Genomic DNA, 27,036 nt, shown 5'->3' on the forward strand with positions numbered 1-27,036 from the left:
TATTAATGTAGAAAGTATGAAAATTTGGAAACATAATTGTTAATTTAAAAACAAAAACCCTCAGACATACATGTGAAATAAGTTATTTCAAACAAAACAGTTACGTTAAATAAAAATGTTCAAAAAGTAAACATTCAAATGTTTAAAATTCTTCTCCAATAGTTTAAGCGAGAAAATAATAATTAAAATATTTGACGCAATTCGGCTGCCGTATTTGTGTAAAAAAAATTAAAATTGAAAATTGTAATTTTTAATTATTGTAATATTTTATAATATGCCATTAAATCGGCTACCGTTATTATTAGCATAGTTCAGATTTTCCTTTTCACGTACTCTTAGCCTAGGAAATGCGAGCAAAAACGTTTAGTTATTTGGACATAAGCCATAAAGAGAATATATATATATATATATATATATATATATATATATATATATATATATATATATATATATAAATAATCTCCAAAGTGTAGTATCTGTTCTGCAGATACTGCACTTAGGATAATTTCTACCAGTCAATGGAGGGGAACCCCTCTATACTGGGACAATTATTATTTTTGGTCACAACCAGAGTGCCCCCTTTTTACCATACTTTTAGGGGAGTTGGTTTCCCCCTCCCCCCATTAAAAACGGCCTTGTGCCTAATTTGCTTTCGTGAGGAAGCAAATAAATACCAGATATAATCTTCAAGTTTAGCATCCCTATGTTGGCAAGGCCTTTCTGAAGACCTGTCGGCTGGACGGAAGAAAATCTTTAAAATAAAAAAAATAAAAAATAAATCCCTCTCGAGTTTGTATGATGTTTGATTGAGAAAAAAAAAATGTAACACTTCATTTCATATATATTTTTTTATTATAAAAAAATCAAAGACTTTTTGGTGCACTTACTGATCCGCGCTATTTTTTAAATCGTATTTCCAAGTTTAATTAAAGTTTTATTGTATGTTTTTTTTTTATTCAATTGTAAGGTTAAAACACCCTCCCCATGTTAAGAATGGCTTTTTAAATAATAACGTTATTATTTCAGCACGGATCAATAAGTGCATGAGTACCTACTTTTTTTTCTGTCCAGCTGACAGGACCGCAGAAAACCCTTTGAAAAGCCTTTGTCAACACGGGGATGCTAAACTTAAAGATAACCATATATAATATCTAATCAAAATATTAAAAACTAATGAGCATATTCATTAGTTTTTTAATATTTTGTTCAAATATTCGTTTTCGTTCATAAAATGTGCACAAGAAAAATGCAACAGCAATGCCAAGTATTACAAGAAACGTAGATTCATAAAGGTCAGCCAATTAAATAGCTTTTAATGAAAAGCGGCAAGTGAGGAGCTTTAAGTGTCATATTTTTAGGTCTTGCAGTATTTTGTTGGCCAATTCGAAGTAGGTCGTCGATTAAAATTGCCACTATTAAAAATAGAAAATGGCATTTTGGTGTAGGAAGAGCAACAGAGTCAGAAGGCAAATGATTCTCGAATCAACAAGCGACGAGGGAGGTGACATAAGACACTTTCAGATGTTGAGTTGCTATAAACACGAAAGCGAATTAATGTCAGCCGTTAAAAAAAAAAAAAATCAGCTGCCCTTATCAAAATAACAACAAAAACAACTAATATAGATCAAGTTTTCGACAAATCAATACATACACGCACAAAAAAAAAAAAAATGTCAATTTATATTATTCGACTAAGCCAAAAACTACGTCAACCAAAAACAGGTCGTTCGTTCACTCCAGAAGTACCTTCTTTTTTTTTTTTTCTTTTAATGCAAAATAAATGATTACTCGGTTTCACTTGTCCCGTCAGCTAAACAAAAACAAGAGCGTTTCAATGTTATGGACACAGTTGTTGTACTACTCAATTATGAGAAGAGATGAACGTATACAAGTGGATTTTGTATGAAGGGAAAAGCTTCCGTTAAGTGTCAGTTTCAAAACAGAAAAATGTTATGACGATTCATGGTGGACCACAGCTCTGATAACGAAAACTTCTTTAATTTTTTAATTCCACTTACACATTTATTTTAAAATTAGTACTTATGCAGAATACAGACCGTACTTCTCTCTCTATTTTTTTATATAGGATTTTCAAATTAAATTGAATTTTTACGGTATTTTCGTTTATTAAATTGTGAGGTTTGAACCGAACTGTTTTTAATCTCTAAATTAATCTAAACTAAATTTTAGTTCACAAAAGTAGGTTTGTTTCGGTTCAAATTTTATAGAAGCACTCAACAACGCTTACAATGGTGATAGTTACACTTAATTTCTACTGAAGAAAGAAAAAAAAAAGATCTCCTTGGGCCAAAGAAGTCCTTGGCTACTGAATGTTAATGTTGTTCGAAAAGCGAAAAGTGAATAATAAAATGCGATTAGATGCTACCAGGAGTGAATATGGTAGATATGAAGAGTCAACAACAGAAACTCACCTGGGGGCCGCCGCCGGATGATGGCGGTGGTATGCATATGTGTATGTGTGTGTGTGCCTTCCCCCTTGGCCGCTACAACTACTAAACATAGACTATTAGAACTACTGCTCACATCACTTTCGAACAATCACCGAATTCCATCAGTTCTCAGATGATTTTTAATTACCTGATCGCCGATCGGTTTGTACTAGAAAACTTAGTCGCCATTGGCACGATCTATAATGTTAATGGAAGATGATTTTTTTCCTAGTCGGTGGAAAGATTTCGTACCGAAAGATAAGATTTTCATTACTAAAATATATGATTTCACAACAAAATTAAGGACAATTCCTTAAAGAAAAGGTGATAATAAAATTCCTTAAAGAAAAGATGATAATAAAAAGTCACAGAATTCGATCAGACAGAAAGAAAAAACATAATAAATACAAACGTAATCGTGGGTGTTAATGTCCAACGTAAATAGCTGTTGTGTCTATGTACACAAAGTTCAAGATAACACGGGTGTGTGTGTGTTTGTGTACACTTGCAAATGGAGAAAATGGCTGGCGTTGTTCCTGTTGCGCATGCGTTGCCATCCCATAATTAAGTTGCGACGTGGGCGTAGCGGCGGCGGCCGTTATTAAATGTGCCAGTACAAAACAACTGATCGACTTGTAAATCAATCGAAATGTAGCATTTAAAAGTTGTTTTTTTTTTCTCCCAGATCAACACAATTGGAAAAGTTATATTACTGCTTTATAAAATATATCCTATTTTTTATTATTATTATTTACGTTCATTCATCAATATGGTTTTTAAAAACAACCTTTTTTTTTAAGTAATATTTAAGCTTTTTTTTTCTACTGAGCAAATTACGGAGTAGTTTGGAAAGATAGGACCAGCAGCAATAACAACTTCCTTCCCAAAGGAGGAGATAGTACCTGGGGAGGAGGGGGCTTCTCCTATTCCTAGTACCGACCGAACCAAACTATTAATGTTAGTATCAGCACATTCATTCCATTTAAAACTAAACGGAATAACAGTGCCTATGAAATTTATTTAATTTAAAAGCAAATATTTATGCAATAAGTAGTTGGTTTATTTGAACATTCGACTATGATGTAATATGACGTAAGAAAAAATCCAACCGGAAGTGACGAAATAGATACCTGAGTGGAAAATAAGAAAATTTTCATCTGACGAAAAATGGTTTTTAAGTGCCAGGAGGACAGCTTTTTGACCGAGGTAAAAAAAAAAAAAAAAAAAAAAAAAAAAACGGATCACGTTTGTTTGGAAACATTGTAAAAAGAGGTCAAATATTCAATTATATGAACAAAATGATTTTCTTTGTAGAAAGGTTTTTAATAACGTTTTTTACTCTAATTAAATACGTTTATTATTAATATAAAAGAAATATTGCTTGAAAAGTAATTTTTCTTGGCAATGGATTATTTTTAATTAACAATATTTGGTGGAAAAATAGTGGCAACTATATTATATCTGTATAACGCATTTTTTTTTTTTTTTTTTTTTTTTGTAAAATCAGTGTTCAATCAATTAAGCAACATTTTTATGTTCAACTTTAAACAAGTTTTCAGTTTTCTGTATAAGTTTTAGTTTTTAGTGTTGTATTGCTTGCTCCCTTCTTGATTTTTCGGCAGAAGTTTAACCAAAAGTATTTTTTTTTTTTTCAGTTTTAACAAGCTCCAGTAAAACCAAAAAGTAGTAAAAAAATAACATATATATTACGTGAACTTTCCGCGTGTCCCTTACAAATGTTCTCCTTTTCGTCTTTTTTCAACTATTTCTGCGGATTATTATCGATTGCACTAGTAGATTAGGCTGACGTACATGATTGCACTACCAGATTAGGCTGACGTACATGAGTAAGCCCCCCCCCCCAGCAAAATACGCATCTTAGCGCGTTCGAAGGAGCGTTCATTATTCTGAATAGGAAATAATTTTGGCGCATGTGACCTTGTTTTTTTTTTTTTTTATTTTGGCTTGAACTTTACGCTTTTCGGATTATTTTGTTATGTTTTGTTTTTTATGGATATTATAACTACTTATTTCTGCAAAATTTCAAAGCGATTTTCGTATTCAACATAGTCGAAAACCTTTAAAAGTCGTCATTCTAAAGAAAATTGTGGAGGTGGACCTAATCATTAGGTCCACCTCCACAATTTTACATTTCTAATGTAAAAAAATTACCGATATTATTTTTGGCTGGAGTCATAGGTAATTATTCACAGAAAAATTGGTGCAAGTCCAGATTAGCACTTGTGGTGAAGCAAAAACTTTGGAGGATGTATACACGAGTTGCTACCCCTCCTCTAGCGAAATACGCGAATCGGCTCCGATATTGTTTGTACGCAGTTCGACTTTGGGAGAGCGCCTAGTTTTTCTTATTTTTTTGTTTGTTTGTTTGTTTTTATTTTTTTGTTTTGTTTTGTTTAATCTTGTTCGGATTGTTTTTGTTTTTTATGGATATTTTTTATTTTGGTTTGAACTTTGCGAATTATTTTGTTATATGATTTTTTGAAATACATATCGGGAACTGATCCCGAGGAGAAATGAAATGGTCTCATGTTGATGAAGCTTATAACATGAAAAGTGAAAAAATATTAGATAATTTTGAAACATTTTTAGCGCATATTCATGAAAAATATGGTAATAAAAAAATGGTAATCGTGAAGACAGAGCCTGTTTCCTCCGTTTGACTATAGGTGGCGTTACTGTCTGTCCACCCAGTTACGGAAGCACAAAATGTATATAATGGCACCCTTGAAATAAAAATAAACGTTTTTGTTATATTTTAGTTTTAAACATGTTTTTTTGTTGTTGTTTTTTTTTTTGCAAGCATAAATTTGTTAGTTTTTTTTTCAAACATATTTACGTTTTTTTTTGTTTTTGCAAACATATTTAAGTTTTATTTTTCAAAACATTTACTTGTTGCTTGTTTATTTTCAAACATTTACGTTTTTTTTGTAAGCATAAACTAAATATTTTTGAAATATTTTTCTTTTTGAAAAGTTTGCTTATGCACGTATTGTACCGCACTCGCACTACCGCACTATTTTTTAATAGTAGTTTCGAGTAAGATTCAGGTTTTACAATATCCTTTTTCAAATTTATATATAAATACTCGCGGAAAAAGTAAAATAAGTGCAGAAAAATTAAGTCCATGAAAAAAAAGATAAAAGAAAAAAAACGTTGATTTTTTTTTTATTATTATAGCAGCGTAAAAAATACTCGCGGAAAACGGTTGTAGCCATAAATATGCTTAAAAGAAAAATATAGCAAGAACATTTCGTTTATGCTTGCAAAAAACAAACAAAAAAAACGTAAAAACAAAAAAAAATGTAAATGTTTGAAAATAAACAAGCAAAAACACGTAAATGTTTGGAAAAATAAAACTTAAATATGTTTGCAAAAAAAAAACATGTTTAAAATTAAAATATAACAAAAACATTTATTTTTATTTCAAGGGTGCCATTATATACATTTTGTGCTTTCGTAACTGGGTGGACAGACAGTAACGCCACCTATAGTCAAACGGAGGAAACAGGTTCTCTCTTTCTTCACGATTACCAAAAAAATCCCAATAAGCTTTGGGGGGGGGGGAACATGTTTTGAACAATTGAAATTTTTATTTTTTATTTTTGAATAAAAAATAATTATTAAAATAAAAACAGTCGTGTTTTCGTCGAGTAGTTTTTTTTTTATTATTATTATTCAAGAAAATAAAAGGTACTCATGCAGGTGAGCCGTGCTGAAATAATGACGTTATTATTTAGAAAGCCATTTTTAACATCAGGACGGGCGGGGTGTGGGTGTGTGCACCTATTCTATATTTTCGCCTAACAATTGAATAAAAACAGGTATCGTTAGGGACTGCCAAAATTCACCACAGAATTACCCCACCCTATATGTAACACGATGTAACTTTATTATAAATTAATATTATCAATATAACTTTTGTACCATTTAAAAGAAGGGCAAAATAAATCAGTAATAATTTTTAAAAAAAAATTTTCAGCGAACGAAAATAATGAAATTGTGAGACAAAAATCGTGTTTACATAATTGGCGCTTTAAAATAACGTTCTATGTAGTAGATATTCCGAACGTGAAAACATGCCCGTATTTAATAAATCTAGCAAAAATCAACTAATAGTCAGATTTTCGAGAAATTTTCGACACTTATCCATTTTAGAATTTAGTCAAGACATTAAAAAATGAAAATACCGAAAAAAGTTTAAATTGTATGTATCCGTTATAGAACGAAGTTCTCCGAAAAAAACTTTCACTTAATTTCATCAAGTAGTTTTTTTTTGTGTTTTTGTTTTTTTTTACAGCAGGAAAAAATGCAGTTTTCGTAAAATATACGAGGATAAATATTCATATTTATTTTTTCGAAATTCGAACAAAATATATTTAAATCTATCGAAATTTCTATTTATTATGAAACATAAGAGTTCAAATAATTAAAAAATATTTATTTTTTTTAAATTTAATTACACATATTGAACACAAATTTACCTTGAAGTTGCAATTAAAAAAATGATATAAACTTAATATGTTTTTTTTTTTTAAATAGCGTTTTTTCTAATTAATAAGAAACTTCATAAACTATTAATTTTTAAAAGATTAAAAAAATTTAAACACAATTAATTAAAAATCTATGTTGTATGTTGCAGTTCGTCAGAGCATTCACCATTAAAGTACTTGTAGAACAGGCAGGGGGATGCAACGTTTCGTCGATGGGACAGAGGCTGAAGCTTAGATGTCAGTTCAGGGCCTATCAGATTGGCGACTCTTTTTTGAACCTTGTCTAGGAGCGAGAGACTAGTAGCAGATACACCGGCCCAAATATGACAACAATACTCCATACATGGGCGAATGGTGGCCTTATAGAGGTACAGGATACTTTCAGATGTTAGCAGTTTTCTAGCACGGTAGAGAGAGCCTACCTTTTTCGCAGCGGCCCTGGCAATGTTTTCAATATAATTGTTCCAACTCATGTTTCCTGTGAACGTTAGGCCAAGCAGTTTGAAAGATGTACTCTCAGACAGGGAGTCACTGGCCATTGCAGAGAAGGTTTCTTGTAATCATTGAAGGAAACCAGTTTAGTCTTGGCAGCATTGAATGTGACCATCAATTTTTGTCCCCATTCCACTACAGATTGGAGGTCATTCTTTAGTGTTTTTGCCATTTCTTTAGATATGTGTTCGTTTGTTTTCCTGTCATACCTGTTATAGAGTGTAGTGTCATCAGCATATACATCCATATCAGAGGCAGTTTTGTCGGGGAGGTCATTAATAAATATTAGGAACAAGGATAGACCCCTGAGGCACTCCCGCATTTATATCACACTGTTCAGACATACGGCCATCGAGGACAACCTGGATTTTTCTCTTATCTAAGAAGGATTTAATAATGTTAAGTATTCTACCAGTGATACCGTATGATTTAATTTTCCTGAGGAGACCCTTGTGCCATACCCTGTCAAAAACCTTAGATATATCTCCTCCGCTTTGTCCAGTGAATGGTATATACGTTCAGAGATTACAGTGAGGATGTCAGCTGTGGAACGGGCATGTCTAAATCCATATTGTTTGTCAGTCAGAAGTTTAGCATCTGTAAGGTGCCGGACTAGAGCATGGTTAATTATGGTCTCAAATATTTTGGCAAAAAGTGGGAGGAGGCTAATGGGGCGATAATTTGATGGGTCAGTTCTTTCGCTAGAATTCTTAAATATTGGTACCACAGAAGCAGTTTTCCAACAGCCTGGAAAGCATGATTCATTAAGGCATTTATTGTAGAGTTTGGAGAGAACTGGAGCTACTTCGGCTGAGCACTTTTTTAATAGCACAGCTGGGATGAGATCAGGTCCACATGCTTTTGAAGTATCAAGGTTTTTTTATGATAGCATGTACCTGAGCAGGGGTGATTTTTAGATCGTCTAGCGTGGCGTCTGTCCGCAAAGGAAAGTTAGGCAGGGAGTGGTTGGTAGGGTCCAGTGTAGAGTTCGAGGCAAACCGGCTGGCAAGCATATTAGCCTTGTCGGTTGCTGAGCAAACAACCTCGTGATTGTTGGTTAGCAGGGGAATTGTTGATTGCCCATTATTTACTACACTGTTGTAGATTTTCCAGAAGTCACGATTTCCTAATTTTTGTGCTTCGATGCGTTTTTTAGTGGTTTCAGTAAATTCTCTCTTAGCTGTCGCTATTTCTTTCTTAACGTTACTTCTAGCTTCTATATACTTCTGTTTGTTTGAACCGGACTTATGTCGGTTAAATCTGCGGTATGCATGCTGCCTTTGAGTAATGGCAGTTGCGCAAGTCAAAGTAAACAATTGGGGAGAGTGGCGCTTGCTATAAAATTTCCGCATGGGAACATGTGCTTCCATTGCTATTTTGAACCATTCAGTGGTCTCATTTGCGCACTGTTCAGCAGGAAGGGAAAAAATATTTCCCCATGGGGCATCTCTGATAAGATCTCTGATGGCTTCCCAGTCAGCCTTTTTATAATATCTCGTTGTTTTGAGCACTGGCTCTTCAGTTTTGGGTCTAGAATTTAGGGCAATTTCTACCATTATCACTGAATGGTCAGCGTTCCCGAGTGGGCTGTCAGTATTTGTTGTACAATCCTCGGAAACTGTCGTCAGAAACAGATCTAGAAGTGATGCTTGTTCTTGCTGGTCAGGGAAACCGGTTGGAAACGTAACCATTTGTGATAGGGAGTGAGATATAGCAAAACTATGTGTTGAGCTGCCCGATGCATCTGTGTGAGTAGAGAATCCAAGCCAGTTTTTGTGGTGGACATTAAAGTCACCAAATACATGTACCTGTGCGCTAGTGTCGAAGGAGAGTGCTGTGTCTATGCTGTCAGAGACTTTGTTTATTATGGTGCAGTCCTGGGTCGAGGGAGAGTGGTAGAGAAAATAAAAGTAGCTAATGTGTTGTATGTTTAGTCTAAAGCACATAAAGGCTTGATCGTCCGTTTCTAGGTTTGTTTCTCTAGTCAGGGGGAGGGTGTTACGAATGTAGACTCCAAGTCTGTGCATATGTCTTTCAGAGTCCTTACGGCAGAGTGAGAGATAGCCAGGCATGTTAAAGTAGTTAGAGGGGATGGAGGAGTGTAGGTTAGTCTCACTTAGTGCTAAGATATCCGGGGTATTTGTTAGGAGAAATGCTTCAACATCAGCTAAATTAGTTCTAAGCCCACGGATGTTAGTGAATGCAACACAAACATTACGCATTTTGTAGGCCCACCACTTCCTATTTTGTTTGTCTCTTTTTACCAAACAAAATATGGAACCCTGTAGGTAACGATATGAACATTCAGTAAAACCGTATTTCATATTTAATATACAAATGTTTAGAATATTATTAATCATTAAACTGTGTAAATTTTAAAACCTAACAAAATTATAAGAAAGATTAATTATTAATTGCAGTTTGAAGAAGATAAAAAAAAGGTTTAAAAAATCATTAAGTCGCTTCTGCTTTTCCATAGTTCGTATAGTTAACACAAATCTGACGTCATGGAAACATGCAGTCCATTTTTCACAATCGTTTAGCAGTCCCTAGGTATTGTAAAACTGTAATTAAATTTGAAAGTACTATTTAAAAATAGCGCGGATCAATAAGTGCATTAGCACCATATAACATTTCACTGTGTTTCGATCGATGACATTCCATGAGAGGTAGGTTAGAAGCGCCAGAAATCGCCATTAAAAATGCATAATAAAAACTTAAATAATTACTATCTTTCAACTACTTGAAAAATGTAATTCAAACCCTAATTTTTTCCAATAAAAGGACCAAAGACACAATTTTAAAATAACAGGTTTAGTAGCAAAATATGCAATATTTGTTTTTTTAAATTGGTTTTCTTTAAAAAAAAGATTTCAAGAAAATCAATGAATTTTAACTTACTTCGAATATAATATATACATAAATTGTGAGAAATTCCATATACAACTGCCATCTTTCTTTAGGCCGGCCACACAGTTCTAGTAGCCGGCCTGTGATTGGTTTAAATTTGAATGTGTCAGGTGATTTGACTTGCCACCTTTTTTGTATTCATGCGTTTATTTTTCAGTCTAAGAAAGAATACGGAACGGTATAGACTCAAACAAGCGGTTCTCTCACTAGGGAGCTAAGACAATTCCTTCATGGACACCAAACAGTCGGTGAACGAAGGACACATCTCTACAAGCAAAGACAACTTATTTTACTGAACCTATTCAAATCAAGGAGGACATTCTACTACTGTTCGGCATGTTATTATCCAAATGTTGGATCTTATCTCATTTCTTCTTGAGCCCCAAGGGGCTCACATTATACCTGATTATAGGTTCCATCATTCCTGCCGTATTCTCCATGATCTTCATGGATCCTTCCAAAGGAACAACGAACTAACATTCCGACAATAGGAATTCATACTAAAAGCTCCACGCATATGGGGCAAATCAGGCCACCATTTTGCAAAGGACTATACCAGAACTGAAGAACTTTCATTGCTGTTACATTGTGAATAAATTTTGAGTTTAATGGTATGGCTTTTGTTTGTGGAATTCATTTGTTTCTGCAGGGAGTAAATTGAGTGTGTAGAAAAGAAATTTCTTACAAAATTCCAAAAATTCACTTACCTATAAAAAATACTAATCAATGGGTACTTCCATTCTTCATTGTTAAGAATTTATCGACATTTATATTTTATATTCCATGTCCTTTTTAAATAAAATACTTTTTTAAGCAAGGGTTAAAAAATACCACAATATGAGATGTTTCACAATTGGAATAAAGGGAGACAAATGCCGCCTTTTCTTCGAGTTGAGAACTTTGGTGGCCTTAAGCACCAGAATTTATCTCCCTTGCTATTGCTGGCTGTAAACAAAAAGTTAGTCAATATGGGCCATCGTAACCTGAAAAATGATCAGTTTATCAGTTTTTGCCATTCCACTCGACCGATTTCCCATTTATTTTTATTCTATTAAAGAAATGCATGAGGTTTTGATTTAATATATTTTATTCTTTATGGAGTGATTTTTTTTTTAATCTAAAAAAAAACATTGAATGAAGCAGAAAAAATTGTTGTAGGTATTCAATCTTTTCAGGACAAAATTTAAAAAATTTGAGGTTTCACTTAAAAAAAAAAATCAACATGTTTTTTTTTAAAAAAGGTTTTAAACTTTTTACTTTACAGGTAAATTTGCACAAAACTATTTTTTTTTTGTTTTAAATTAGATTATTTTATTTATTGATCTTTTATCTTCAATTTGTGATATATAAATCTGAGGTGAGAAAATTATTTTCATTTTAATAGACATTTCAAAATGGGGGTCTGATTTTTAAAAAAATGTTTGTCTAGAATATTATATTCGATTGAGCAAACAACCTCGTGAAAGCATAAAATTTCACATTAAACCTGTAAATATTGTAAAAATTGAACCAATAGAAAAATTTTTATAGATTTTTGAATTGAAAACATTGAAAAAAATTTACCTCGTAAAATTCATTCATTTTATTACATAAAAAATGGCTAAATGAGCACGTGTTTTTAAAAAATAATATTTCTATTATTTTTCAAAAAACTTTAATAGTTTATGTTGGAAGTATATTCCATAAAGAAATTAAACAAACCACTTTAAAAAGAGAAATTATGAGTTTTGTAGTTTTTATTCGCAGTTTTGTATTAAGGATATCAAAAATTCCCAAAAAATTCTGACACATCTAGAGGTAGATACACGCTGAAGCTTTTTGTTTATCACCACAAGTGCTTATTTGGACTTGCACCAATTTTCCTGTTAATAATTACCTATAACTATAATCTCCCCCCTCCCCCACAAAATCATAGGAACAAGATAATTCGCAAAGTTCAAGCCAAAATAAATAAATAAATAAAAAAAACTAGGTTACACACGCAAAAATTGTTTTTTTTTTTTTTTTTTTTTTTTACAAAGGCATCACCACATTATCAAGGCCCAGAGGCCACTCAAGGATAAGGGTTAAAGAGTGTACAGTAGAAATTGGTCAATATAGTAATCATTAGTAATGAAAATTTGGCAAATTTAATAACCTATATGGAACGGCCCATCAAGAACTTATTTACTTTAGACTTGAACACAACCATATTGTAGTCAGCCGGAAAGCAGGAAAACGGAAGACAATTCCACAGGCGTGCAGTTCTAAGAAAGAAGCTTTGTTCATGGAATCTACGTTTAGGTTTAGGCACAGATAAAGAGTGGGGGAAATTATTGATAGTGTTTACAGCTAGACGAGTGTTTCTTGTGAAAGTTTGGCGAGGGGGGACCATAGATTGAAGCTCAGTTGAACACTTTCCATGAAAATAACGATACATCAGAGACAAACTTGCAACATCTCTTCTGTGAGATAGAGGTTGCAAGGAGGAGAAAAGGACATCTCCTACGAGGCTACGAAGTCTATTTTGAACTCTATCAAGGCAGGACAAGTCCTTTCTAGCAGCTCCTGCCCAGATGTGGCAACAGTATTCCATCCTTGGACGTACCTGGCTCTTATATAGATAGAGAATAGCATCAGCAGTGAGATATCTACTGGATCGATAGAAAGATCTCACCATTTTTCCAGCGGCCTTGGCAACAGATTTGATATACGTGTTCCATTTAAGATCAGGAGTAATGGTCAAGCCCAGGAGCTTGTCAAAACTTGAGGCCTCCTGAAGACGAGAGCCATTCATTTCAATTGATGACAAATGTGGATTAGAATGTTGATGATGTAAAGAGAGAAGCTTGGTTTTAGATGCATTAAAAGTAACCAGCCATTCCTTTCCCCATTGTACTACGTGCTCAAGATCAGAGGAGAGAGAATTGGAGAGAACTTGGTCGTTTACTGTCTTAGATGTGGTACCATAAATGGTAGTGTCGTCAGCATAAATGTCTACAAATGATGTAAGGATATGATTTGGAAGATCATTAATGTAGATCAGGAAAAGAGTTGGGCCCAGGATGGATCCCTGAGGGACACCGGCATTAATACTGTGAGCTTCTGATTTTTGCCCCTCAACTACTACTCTTATGAACCTATCAGAAAGAAATGATTTAATAATTGAGAAGACTTTTCCAGCTATACCATAGCTAGCGATCTTATGAAGTAAACCTTTATGCCATACCCTATCAAAGGCTTTAGATATGTCAAGAGCAATTGCCCTAGAAAGATTGCCACCGTCGAGAGATTTGCTAATCCTATGCGATATAACTGTAATCACATCTGCTGTAGATCTAGCAGAACGGAAACCATATTGAGTGTCACTAAGAAGGTTATTTTTGTTGAGATGTTTGATTACTTCTGTATTTAACACAGATTCTAGCAACTTACTCATGACGCACAGGAGACTTATTGGCCTGTACTGAGAGGGGGATGAGCGATCACCTGAATTCTTAAATACAGGGCATACTGATGAGATTTTCCAGGGAGATGGGGAAACTATTCTCCTTAAGACAACGTTTAAACAGTTTTGTAAGTATGGGCGCTAGTTCAGGTTGAAGTTTTTTGAGTACTATAATTGGAATACCATCAGGGCCAGTTGCTTTACTGGAATCAAGGTTTTTGATTAGCTTGGCAACATCACGTACAGATATACGTATATCACATAGCGTGTTTTCTGATACAGGAGGAAATATTGGGGGTTGGCGGTCTTGGTCGCAAAGGGTAGAATTAGCTGCAAAGTTCTTGACAAAGAGTTTGGCTTTGTCTGATGCTGACGAGATTACCTCAGGTCCATTGATAATAGTTGGGATGGAGCACACGCTTCTGTTCAGGATTCTGTTTGCTATTTGCCAAAACTGGTGGGAACCAAGCCGCTGCTCAGCTACTTTGGACTTAACAGATTGAGCATACAACTCTCTTGCGTTCCTTATTACTTTCTTACAATGGTTGCTGGCAGTCCTGAAAACGGCTTTAGTTTCCATACATCTATTACGTTTGAAGCAGTGGAAAAAGTGATTTCTGTGCGCAATGGCAGCAGCACATTCTGGAGAGAACCATGGCTGGCTGTTAGGTTTTTGCTGAAACTTTTTAGAGGGTATGAAATGGTCAATACCTACAATTAACCATTCAGTTAGGTCTAATACTATAGAGGACACATCCTTTTTAAACATGGAATGCAGAGGTAGATCAGATATAAATGTACGGAAGCTATCCCAGTCAGCCTTAGTGTATCGATATACTGTACGATGAAGAGGTACGTCTGGGGACTTATTACATTTCATTTTTATCTTAATTGATACAACAGAGTGGTCGGAAGATCCAAGAGGCGACAGAACAGAAACTGAACATAGTTCAGGGCAAGTTGTGAGAAAAAGGTCTAGTAGGCTCGCATACTGGCCGTCATTATCGGGCACACGGGTAGGTTCCTGAACAATCTGAGTGAGGTCATAGGCAATGGAGAAATCATGACAGAACCTCCCCTCATCATCGGTCTTGTTTGAGTGGGTCAACCATTCGGCGTTGTGAACATTGAAGTCTCCACATACGTGAATGTTAGCTGAAGGATAAGTAGAAAGGACTTGGTCAATTTTCTCAGATATGTTTTGAAAGATAGTAACTCCGCTGTTGTGGGGGCGATAGAGAGTAAATATAAATGCAGTAGTGTGAGCTAAAGCAACCCGGAAGCACATATAGGGTAAGTTAGGATCTTCCCTGGAGATGTCCCTACCACATGGAAAGCTATCTTTAATATAGGCACATATTCCATGCCCATGGCGATCTTGGGGGTCAGATTTAGAAGTTAAGTTAGAGTATCCTGTAATTGCAAACTCATCTAGAGAAATAGCCTGTCCAATGCCAGTTTCACTTAAAAATAAAAGGTCTGGTTTAGTCTCCTGTAATTGGGTTTCAACCTCTGGAAGGTTAGAACGAAGACCCCTGATGTTGGAGAAGGAGACATGGTAGTAGGGGTCTACGTTGGAAGTTGGAGAACCGGGTTTAATCGTGTATTTTTTCTTGAAACTTGTCATGATGAAATTTTGGAATTTGTGGACTAGGTCGACAGATTTACTTAGAGCAGGACAGAGAGGGAAAATAAGAGAGAAAAAGAAACGAAGAATTTTCTTTTTTTTTTTTTTTTTTTTTTTTGTTGCACATGATAAGGTAAAGCCGTAACAATTACCCACTAGTATGGCATCGAGAGGCCCCATCAGAAGCTACTGCATGGTCCAGATTCCATTCACCAAATGGCAATACAGCAGCCCCAGTACTTTGCACCTGCTGATAGGACAGCCTCCTTAGTGGTTAATCCAAGGTTCGGGTCCCTGACTATCAGGCGGATAACGTCAGCCCAGACAAAACGTTTACCTCCAGCACCCTTACTAGTGACATATTTTCCTTATAAAAATAAAAATTGCTCCCTAAATCAAACTGTGTACAACATCAGAGCCGATGCATATTTCGCTAGAGGGGTAGCACTCATGTACGTTAGCCAAAACTTTTATTGTGTACCTACCTGTCACAGAATATCGTCAGTGTTTTTTCTCATATTGAAAAACAGTGAAATTTCATTTGGCACTTATTGATCTGCGATAGTGTTTAAATAGTATTTTCAAGTTTAATTAAAGTTTGATATCTTTTTTATTAAATTGTTAGGTGAAAGTACAGAATAGGTACACAACACCCTCCCGCCCCCATGTTAAGAACAACTTTCTAAATAATAACATTATTTCAGCACAGAGTAATAAGTGCATGAGTACCTTTTATTTTCTTGAATAAAAAAACAAAAAAAACTATTTGACGAAAACACAACTGTTTTTGTTTTAATAATTATTTTTAATTCAAAATAAAAAAGTAAATGTTATCTTACGCTACAACAGAACACCAAGCTAATTTGGATTTTTAAGGGTATTCGAGGTCACTAACAATGGATCTGATAATCAAACCCGTCGCAAATTTACCATTTGCATGGTATGAATCCCCTGAACTCTAGGACTATTTTGCGCCATTTCACCCCCTTCGGTAGTGTTTTCTTATAGTGAAGTGACTTATCACATCGCGATGGAATCTTTAGCAGACATTTGAAATAACAAAAAAGTTTTTAAAAAAAATATATGGTTCATTTTGTCTGTGTGTGCGTGTATTACATAGTTTTTAATGCTTTTTAATTGATCTAAAAATTCAGTTTTCACGAACGATTTACAAAAACATTTTTGTTTTTCATTTTTTTGAGGGGAGGGCGGGTATTCAATTATAGAGCTTACATAGTTTAACAGGTGCTTCTTCAGTTTAATTAACCGATTTCCGTAAGTAACACGCCGACAGAAAAAAGACAAAAAAGAAAAAATTTGGAGTGTGGAAAGTTCATGCAAACCATATATATATATATTTATTCAATTTAGGTAAACAAAATTGCTATAACTCACTACAATAAATCTACTGTTTCAGTCTTAAAAGACATTGTTAGGCAACAACATAACTGTTCTTACTCGAGGCCAGACATTTAATGAAAATGAAAATCGAGTATAAAAAAATAGAAAAAAGAAAAAAAAGAAAAGGGAGAGAAAAATTTTGGAGACGTATGCATTCTGACATAATTTAAATAACGAAAGACACCTTCATTATAACTGAGTAAACTAGTGCCTCCTTTCTTTAAAAAATCATATATGTCTAGACGATTGATTTTAAAATAAGATCTCCAAAACTTTTTTATACTCGGGTGTTCATTTTCCTTAAATGTCTAGCCTTGAGTAAGAAGGGAAGTATATTGTCGCCTGACGATGTTTTTTAAGACAAACAGTAGGTTTATTGTAGTGAGTTATGGTAACTTTGTTTGCCTAAATCAAATAAAATAATATTGTATTCTTTTGAGTACTATCAACAAACTTGATGAAATTCAATGGTTTTTATTCTTGGATATTTCTAATCTGGAATAATATATAAATTCGTATTTCTGTCTGTTTGTTCATTTACAGTTTGATTAATATATATAGTATGATACTTGGAAAAATATACAATTAAGAGATCACCTTATTTGCATATGACATTAAGAAAAATTGATTTTGCTAAATAGCGGTATCTTAGTTAATATTTTGAGCGAGAGAATTATTTTAAGTATTCTATTTAAAATTGTTATTTAATAAATTTTAAACAGTAATTATATTGATAATATATTTAATTTAATTTATTTTGGAATTAATGTTTCCAACAGCGAACTTTTTTAAAACCTTTTTTTTTTAGAGTTATTTGCCCCTAGATGCTATCCATAAAAAAAAATGCAAATGTCTACCAAATATCATTTGGTAATTTCAGTAAGTTTTTAGCTGGAAAAATAATTCCGTGTAAATAGAAAAAATGTTTGGCTTTTATTGTTTTTTTTTAAATATTCAAAAAAAAAAAATCACTTACGAAAAAAACTGAAAAAATTTCATTTGTTTGTTTTATTTTATTCCTTACGGCAATACAGAAATCGATAAATTTTTACCACGTATTTCAGCATCGTTTAATACCTAAAAATTGAAGAGCTACTGACCCCCCCCTCTAAATTCCACAATTTACACATTTTTTTCTTTTTTCGTGTTAATTTCATCAATTACAAACTTAATTTTCTAATTAAAAAGCTAATTTTATGTGATGTGACCCAGCGGCGTTTAACCGCTAAAAAAATGGAGATCTACTTTCAGCCTAATACATTTAAACAGCCTTTATAAATATTATGAGAGAAGAAATTTTGAAAAAAAAATATCATGTTAGAGGGGGGGGATCACTTTTCTATATAAATTTAACGTAAAATGGGCACCCACTTTTTGGGCACCAAGCGTTCAACGAGATATGTCACCTCTAGCATTTTTTAAAAGTTTGGCGATTGAGGGCAAGGGAAAAAACTGGGGGGGGGGTAACATTGGAAACATAAAATAACGATAAATTTAATTATTTTTAGGAGACCATTCTCTACTTTCACCTAACAATTTAATAAACAAAACAAAGCCCAAAATATGACAAATTCAATTTTTTTTTTGGGGGGGGGTACATTAGAAACATAAAACGACAAATAAAAAGCAGATCAAAAAACCCCTTCTCCTAAAAAAAGCAACTCTAAAATTTCCTTTATTTACAAAAAAAAAAAAATCCAGTAAAAAAAATAAAGGTAAATGTGTAGTTTGGCGGCGTAAATTATTTGACAGACAAAAAAATTATAAAAACTATTTTCATATAAAACATTATTAGACCCAAAGGCTGAAATAAAACAAAAATAATTCATTTTTATGTTTTTTTTATCATTTTTTATTAGAGTAAATGTGCACGCCTTCTACGTTTAAAATTTGGCCTTTTTTAGGTTTGGCGAATTGCTTTTTTACGGCCAAATTTGGCCTTTTTACGCTCTTTCATTAGAAATAAAAAATATGGCCCCCAAAAACATAGTTCATGAAAAAGCTTAAAAAGGCCAATCTGTCAAACCTTTGAAAGGCCAAATTTTAAAAGCAATATAGCGTCCTCGAATAATAAATATAAATGATAAAAAATAATAAAAAGAAATTTTTTTCTGGTTTTTCTAGTTTTATTTCAGTCTTTGGGTCTAACAATATGTTTTATGTAAAAATAAATAGTTTTTATATTTTTTTTTGTCTGGCAAATAATTTACGCTGCTAAACTACACATTTACCAAAATAAAAAATAAATTCACGCATTAATGTTTATAAGCGTTTTTTTTTTTTTTTTTTTGTGATTCCTTCTGCCAAAATATGGATGGAGATACTTCTTTTTGGGGGTGATTACATTTACATGTTTTTATTCGTTCTTTTTTTTTTTTTGAAATTGTTGTTGAGGTATCCATGTTACCCCATGATGAAAATGATTAGTATAGCAAGCGTGTTTCAAACGGAACTTCATGGCAACCTAGGCAACGCCGGGTACCCATGCTAGTATATATATAAACATAAAGAGGAACAATAATATTAATTATTATAGGAAGTGTTTTCTATGGTGTTTAAAAGTAAATTATGTTATTTTAATAGAAGTTTACTTATTGATGGCGATACATTATAGAAACCTCCATGTTGTTTAATTGTGATTGAATTTGCGATAAGCACTGATTCAAGAGGTGTCCGGCACGGTTTATTTGAAATAAATTTAACTATAGAAAACACCTCCTATAGTAATTAATACATATAATCAGTGAATAAATTACATAAAAATACACTCAGTTCTTTTCAGTTACACATCCATATTTGAATTATAACGGATATATTTGTTAAAAAAGAATACAAATTGCATCATATCTTTTTGAATATATTAACGACTATATGACGTTATAAAAAATCTTACTCTCTTTTTGGAATTTTCAAAGACTTTTCCATTTCTGAAATGGAACAGGGTCATACATTTCATTACATCAAAAATATCTTTTCAAAAATTTGTACTTCTATTTTATTTTTTTAATTTCATTCATCCAGAGGAAGTTTCAAAATAAAGACAACACAAAACGGTGATGAACACATAACTTGGTTTCTATTTCCATAAGTGAAAGTGTCTGTCGGTGTACACAATAACTCTGTCAATTTTCAGTCTACAGACTCGAAATTTGATATACAGGGTATGGAGATTTGGGAAAATCTTTGTAATCCGTTTTCGGCCAGAAATTTGGCTGTTAAGGGGTCAAAGTTCAACGATTTGACCTTTGAGAACTCTACAAACTCCTCCACCAATTTTCAGTATAAACAATTGAAATTTTAGATATAGGTTCCTTGAACATGGATCTAACTTAATAACTTGATTTGAGCCCAAAATAATAAATGTTAAGGGGTTATAATAGAGGTCAAAGTTTTTAAAAATTTGACCTCTGCAGTCTCTACCAAATTACTCAGACAATTTCTAAGCATTTGAAATGTTACATAAAGGGTATTCAGAGATAGGGTAAGCTTTTTAATCGGTGTGGGTTGAAAATTTGAGCTACCAATATATAAATGTATGCATGTATGTTTGCATGTCTGCCTAAAACTGTCAACAGAGAGGACGGATTTTCACAAGATCAGTATCATTTTGAAGCTCGACCTTTCAGGCGACAAATATCGAAAAATTGGCTAAAAACATTAATTTCTTCACCCTCAACTGGGCACTTTTCTACAGGGAGGGGTCGCTTTTTTCGCCGATATTTTCAAAAGTCATCCCGTCTTTTCAACTGTCTAGCCTTAATTTAAACCTATGTCGCTTCCGGTTTGGTGGTGGGCAAAGATGTCACATTTTTTTCCAAGTCTTTAAAAAATGGACTCTGATTTATGAAAGTATGAAAGGTTATAGTAATTGTCTGTATTTTTGAGATGAGGTGTTTTCATTTATTGAGATTGTCAGACTGACTTCCTCATCTTGGTTGTTATAGTCACAACGTTCGTCCGTTTTGCCCTCCGGCCTTCATCAGGTGTTTTGTATCGAACTGGGGAACCGTTTGTTAGGAGTCTCGAACCCAACTTTTTATTATTATTACGGGGGTACAGTGTTAGGACTCCAGCTAGGCTCTGGGACATAGTTGCTGATTCTCTGTTTTGAATGTTACTTTTCACTGCCTTCGTTCAGGATTGAACTCAGCACCTTTGGGTAACTGTAAACTTTGATACAATGTCTAGGACCACTCGGCTATATGTCACTAGGTTATGAAAGGTTATGAAAAGAGGTATCAAAGCCAAAGCAATCCTTTAAAGAACATGAGGGGGCAGTAGTGGGAATCTTTATTAACACAAACGTATGAACACTAATTAGGCTTCCCTATTATAAGTAACCTCTGTCGGATCCCATCTCTGTTGGTGTGAGTGAGCAAGTGGTGTAATCCATAAAAATTTCCCCCTTCCCATGGTAGGGTTATCATGACAAGTTCAGTAACTCCACATCAAACGGTATGAGCATGCATAAGGTTCTCATTTATAAGTGACACCCCTGGGGCCCACCCTGTTAGTGAGGGTGAATGGTGAAACCTTAAAAAACCTCCCCTCATCCCATGGTAGATTATCCGGCCATATTTGGTAATTCTATGTTTAAATCAAACATTGTGAGCATTAACAGGGTTTCTAATTATAAGTGAATCCCCCCATCCCCCTTGGCCCCACCCCTGTTGGTGGGGATGAGCGGTTTAACCTGTCAAAATCTTCTCCTCCCATGGTGGGTTAACATGAAATGGTGTGAGTGTGCATAGGGTTTCCCTACTGGGATCCTGCCCCCATTGATGGTAGGCGACTTTATTATACCTATTTCAGATCCTTGATATCTCTTCTTTCATTGTATGTGGTCAGTTTAGTATAAAAGTAAACCATATGGAAGCCTATTCGTGTAAAGACAGACACACACCTCTAACAAGGTACAGTGCCACTAAGTAATAAGGGGTTACTATTTGGGGCCAAATTTACAGGGATACTATCTAGGGAGTTGGGCAGCAAGATATCTGTTCACATTACATTTAAACTTCTACATGTCACTAAAGTCAGGGAAGCAGGGGCCTAGGAGGGGAATTTCAAAGTCTAGCAGTTTGAGGGAAGAAACTATTTGAGTAAAAGTTTTATAGCATCTAGGGAGCTCTACAGTGTAGGGGTGGGATTTTGCTGCTTGACAGGTTTGTCAGGAGTACAAGTGCTTTGAGTTCATTAGAGCACATTTCATTAAAATACTTGTAAAACAGGCACAGAGATGCCACATTTCTGCGATGGACAGAGGGTGGAATTTGGATTGTGCTTCACAATGAATAATGCCTTGGTGCAAAAGTCATCAGTAAGATTCGACCAGTATTATTGGACTTGTTTGTAGCCTTTAGGAAAAAACAATTCTGTGCTCATGGGAGATCTAAAGAAAGCCTTTTTACAAGTCAGGTTAAGGATCGGAATAGATTTTATTTTTGACTCAAGGATGATGACCATTTATATATCTTCTATATATATAAAAGCCAAACGTCTGTGTGTATGTATGTATGTTTGTTTGTAACGCTAAAACTTTTGAAAGACGGAACCAAACTTGACAAATTTGGTATCATATCGAAGCCCCATCACCCGGATGACAAATATCGAAATTTCACGTCAAACAGACCACTAGAAGTTGGTCAACTGATCAGTTATCTTCGAGGGGGGCCCCCAAAAAACCTGTCATTATCTATATATATAAAAGACAAATGTTTGTTTGTAACGCTAAAACTTGAGATGAAAGATTCCTCTCCCCTAAGAATAAAACATATGTTCAATATCTGCTTTTGTTTTTTCATTGTTTATACGGTCCCGAGCAACGCCGGGTAGCCCTGCTAGTTAGGTATAAATCCATTATTTTTGGCTTTAATGCTAGTTTCTTTTATTTTGAGTTTTATTCTCAAGTATCATGCCAAACAGTTCCCTCATGACGGAATTTCAGCTGTTTTATGCAATAATATTTGCTGCAATGATTAAATTGTAATTCATCAAGATTTATACACCCCTCCATCTTTCCTTAAGTTTGAAGGACTTCTACATTATCCTTTTTTAGGGAATTTTACTCAAGGATGGTGTACTAATTCATCAAAACTTTAATTGAACTTTTCAGGTTTTGTTTGTTTTGTTTTGTTTTGTTTTATCCACCACTTTTGGGTCATTTAATGCCGAAACATTAATTGTAATGTGTTACATGTTGGTTAATTGTTTTTGGTCTTTCTTGTGGAATCTTTTGTTATATTTTGCTGTATATTTTTAATCTCTTTCAGGAATTCAATAATTTTTTTTCTGGGTCGATTTTGTTAAATATCTCCCTTAGACTGTTCTCTTGGTAATACTACATTTGGGCACATGTAAAATCCACACAGCCTGTCAGTATATGATCTACTATGTAGGGCTCCTGACATGTTATGCAAATAGGCACCTCTTCTCCTCATGAGTGACATGAGTGTAGTCTATTTGTAGTCTAGTCATCATTACCTCTGCTTTTCTCGACATCTTTTTTGTATCTGTTATTCCAATGTTTGGTGTTACATTGAATAATTTATTCTCTATGCATGAGTTCTAATGTCTTTGCCATTTTCTTTATATTTATATATCTATATATATATATATATGTGTGTGTGTGTGTGTAATATATATATATATATATATATATATATTAGATGGATGCCTGGTGCTGTTCTGGCATACATGAATTAAATATGATATTTTAATTTATGCAGATTGTGTATGTATTATTATAGAATCGATCCTTTATGGAATATGTTATGAGGAATAATTTTCCCAGTGGGCTAATTCGCAAGAAAAAAAAAAAATAAATAAAATAACTATTAAAATAAATAAATATTTTCATCAAATTCCGCCTGTGTTTGTTTACAATATCATATCAGCTGATGAGGAATGCCCTGAAAACTCACTTCTGATTATGTGATAGTCATCAAAGAAGTAAGCGCTCATGTGTTTGTGCCTTGTGTGGCTGTATGTAAAAATGACAACAATAACAAATTTACCTTCAGGTGGGATCTGAATGAGAGACGCCATGGAGATTGATTGAGCTTTTATACCAAACCCGAGTCACATGTCATGTGATAGAAGGGGGATGGATAAAGTGTGAGAAGTGGAAGAGGGCGAGAAGGAAGGAAGGAAATGAAGTCAACAGGCATTTTAAATGTTATCTGTTCTTTTATAGTAAATTGATTTCATTAATAAGAAAAAATTAAAATAAAATGATGAGGTACACCCGGGCTTAAACACATAATCACTCAGTGGCGCATGGTATCATAAAGTGGATGTCTATTTATGAATAACACTAAGTATTAAATTATTATTTATGAATAAAACTAAGTATTATAGTAGTATTTAAATATAGCTTTATTGAGAATAGGCATTTTCCTACCTCCTCACCAAAGGAGAGGTTAATCTTGGGTGTAGCCATTGAATGCCTAGAGAGCATTTATGGCCGGTATTTACTATTCCCCTCAAAGAAAAAAAAAAATTGAGTAGATATGAATTAATCTCAGAAATAAATCAAAGAAAATTTTTCATATAGATTTTGGATTTCTGTAAAAGATGGGAATTCCCATAGTCGACCAGAACTTATGCATTTTCGGACCAGTCCAATTTCCAATTTTGTAAATCCTCTCTATCTGGCCCAAAATATACCCCTATTCTGAGATGCAACCATAAATCGTACTCTACATGAATCCTCAATGTAACTTTCACAGTACCAGGATATCAGGAATCCTGATAAGCAACAACTATATCCAGTTGATGGTAATTTTTGTCATTTCTATTCTGTTGTTTTACTGAAAATTCAACTATGTAAACAAAGAAATAAAACAGTAATTTTTTACCTTGTTTCCACCTTAACATTTAAAATGATTACTTCTATAGGTTTTAGGGTATACTAAAAAAGAATATTGCATTTAAATTTTCTGCAAATAAGTAGTTTTCCAGTTATTAAGCAATGTCATTTCTTATGTTATCACTAGTGGCCATCTTGGTACATGCAAGTGCAACCCCGAGAAACTATGCACAAATGCGCATATGAAGATGGCCACCAGCAATAACATAAGAAATGACATTGCTTAATATTCGGAAAGCTACTTATTTGCGGAAAATTTAAATGCGATATTTGTTTTCAGTATACTCGAAAACCTTTAAAGGTAGTCATTTTAAAGAAAAATGTTAAGGTGGAAACAAGGTAAAAATTTACAAAATGCATTTTTTTTTCCTTTACAAGGAAGTCACCACTTACAAGGCCCGGAAGCCACTCGGGGATAAGGGTTATTGTGTGTACAGTAATCAATGGGATAATATTGAAGTAATCACTAGTAATGGAGATCTGATAAAGTATCTTACTTAAGGGGGTGGTTCAACAGGAATTTGTTTATATTGGACTTGAAAACATCCAAGTTGTAGTCAGGTGGGAAACAGCCAAACGGAAGAGAGTTCCACGGGCGTGCACTTCTAAGAAAGAAGCTTTTTTTCATGGAATCTACGTTTTGATTTAGGCACAGATAAAGAGTGGGAAAAATTACTGACAGTGATTTCAGCTAGACGGGTGTTTTTCGTGAAAGATTGGCGAGGGGGGACTAGAGATTGGCGCTCAGATGAGCACTTGCCATGGAAATAACGATAAAACAACGGCAGGCTCACAACGTCCCTTCTGTGGGAGAGAGGTTGCAGGGAAGAGAAAAGGGCATCCCCCACTAGGCTACAAAGTCTATTTTGTACTCTGTCAAGGCAGGATAGGGTAATTTAGCAGCTCCTGCCCAAATATGGCAGCAGTACTCCATCGTTGGACGTACTTGGCTTTTATATAGATAGAGAATTGCATCAGCAGTGATATATCTACTGGAGCAGTAGAAAGATTCCACCATTTTTCCAGCAACCTTGGCAACAGATTTGATGTACCTGTTCCATTTCAGATCAGGAGTAAAGGTCAATCACAGAAGCTTGTTAAAACATGGAGCCTCTCCAAGACGAGAGCCATTCATTTCAGTTGATGTCAGATGGGGATCAGAGCGTTGATGATGTAAAGATAGAAGCTTGGTTTTAGATGCATTAAAAGTAACCAGCCACCTATTCCCCTATTGTACCACGCATTCAAGATCAGAGGAGAGAGTATTAGAGAGAACTTTGTCATTTATGCCCTTTGATGTGTTGCCATAGATGGTCGTGTCATCAGCATAGATGTCAACAAATGATTTAAGTATGTGTTTTGGGAGATCATTGATGTAGATCAGAAAGAGATTTGGGCCCAGGATAAACCCTTGAGGGACACCAACATTAATACTGTGGACTTCTGATTTCTGCCCATCAACCACTACTCTTATGAGCCTATCAGAGAGAAATTATTTAATAATTGAGAAAACATTTCCAGTTATATTGTAGCTGGAAATCTTGTGAAGTAGGCCTTTATGTCATACCTTATCAAAGGCCTTTGATATATCAAGAACAATTGCCCTAGAAAGGAAGCCTCCATTGAGAGATTCACTAATCCTATGAGATATAACCGTTAGCACATCTGCTGTAGATCTAGCAGAACAGAAACCATATTGCATGTCACTAAGAAGGTTATTTCTGCTGAGGTGGTTGACTACTTCTTTATTTAATATGGATTCCAGCAACTTACTCATGACACACAGGAGCGTTATTGGTCTGTACTGAGAAGGAGATGACCTGTCACCTGAATTCTTAAATACAGGGCATATTGATGAGGTTTTCCAGGGTGTTGGGAAGCAATTCTCCTTAAAACAATGCTTAAACAGTTTTGTAAGTATCGGAGCAAGTTCTTGTTGAAGCTTTTTCAACACTATAATTGAAATGCCATCAGGGCCAGTTGCTTTACTGGAATCAAGGTTCTTTACGCGTTTTCACGCACAGATATTTGTATGTTGCGTGTTGTCTGTTATAGGGGGAAATACGGGGAGTTGATGGCCTTCATCGCATAGGGTAGAATTAGCTGCAAAGTTTTTGGTAAATAGTTTGGCTTTGTCTGATGCTGATGAGATGACCTCAGGTCCATTGATGATAGTTGGGATAGAACGCACGCTTCTGTTCAGGATCCTATTTGTTATTTGCCAAAACTGGTGGGAACCAAGCTGCTGCTCAGCTACTTTGGATTTAATGGACTGAGCATATAGCCACGGCCACCGAGAGTAAGAAGAAGGCCTGTTAACTGAAAAATGCATGCAGGCAATGAAGGTA

At 34.4% G+C, this 27,036-nt stretch overlaps 2 protein-coding genes across 10 annotated transcripts in view; one reads left to right on the forward strand and one right to left on the reverse strand.

The window, feature by feature from the left end:
- Window positions 1-3,000, reverse strand: part of LOC145284718 (uncharacterized) — a 155,823-nt gene extending 152,823 nt beyond the window's left edge. The window contains exon 1 of one of the 3 annotated variants that reach the window (XM_080133633.1): window positions 2,863-3,000. The gene's annotated coding sequence lies outside the window, so the exon portion shown is untranslated. Of the gene's footprint in view, window positions 1-2,432 lie in introns of all 3 variants that reach the window. The other 2 variants (XM_080133634.1, XM_080133635.1) reach the window with 2 other exon arrangements.
- A 314-nt stretch (window positions 3,001-3,314) lies between these two features.
- The window catches only part of LOC145284719 (alanyl-tRNA editing protein Aarsd1-B-like), a 405,535-nt gene continuing 381,813 nt past the window's right edge, over window positions 3,315-27,036 (forward strand). For all 7 annotated transcript variants that reach the window (XR_013868868.1, XM_080133638.1, XM_080133636.1 and 4 more), the window contains exon 1: window positions 3,315-3,656. Coding sequence is in view for 6 of the 7 variants with exons in the window: in XM_080133638.1 (XP_079989764.1) it covers window positions 3,618-3,656 (39 nt within the window). In the remaining variant the exon portion in view is untranslated. The remainder of the gene's footprint in view (window positions 3,657-27,036) is intronic.

This window comes from Euprymna scolopes, chromosome 9 (assembly GCF_053919585.1).
Source record: "Euprymna scolopes isolate OS-2025 chromosome 9, ASM5391958v1, whole genome shotgun sequence".
In the NCBI taxonomy this organism is placed as follows: domain Eukaryota; kingdom Metazoa; phylum Mollusca; class Cephalopoda; order Sepiida; family Sepiolidae; genus Euprymna; species Euprymna scolopes.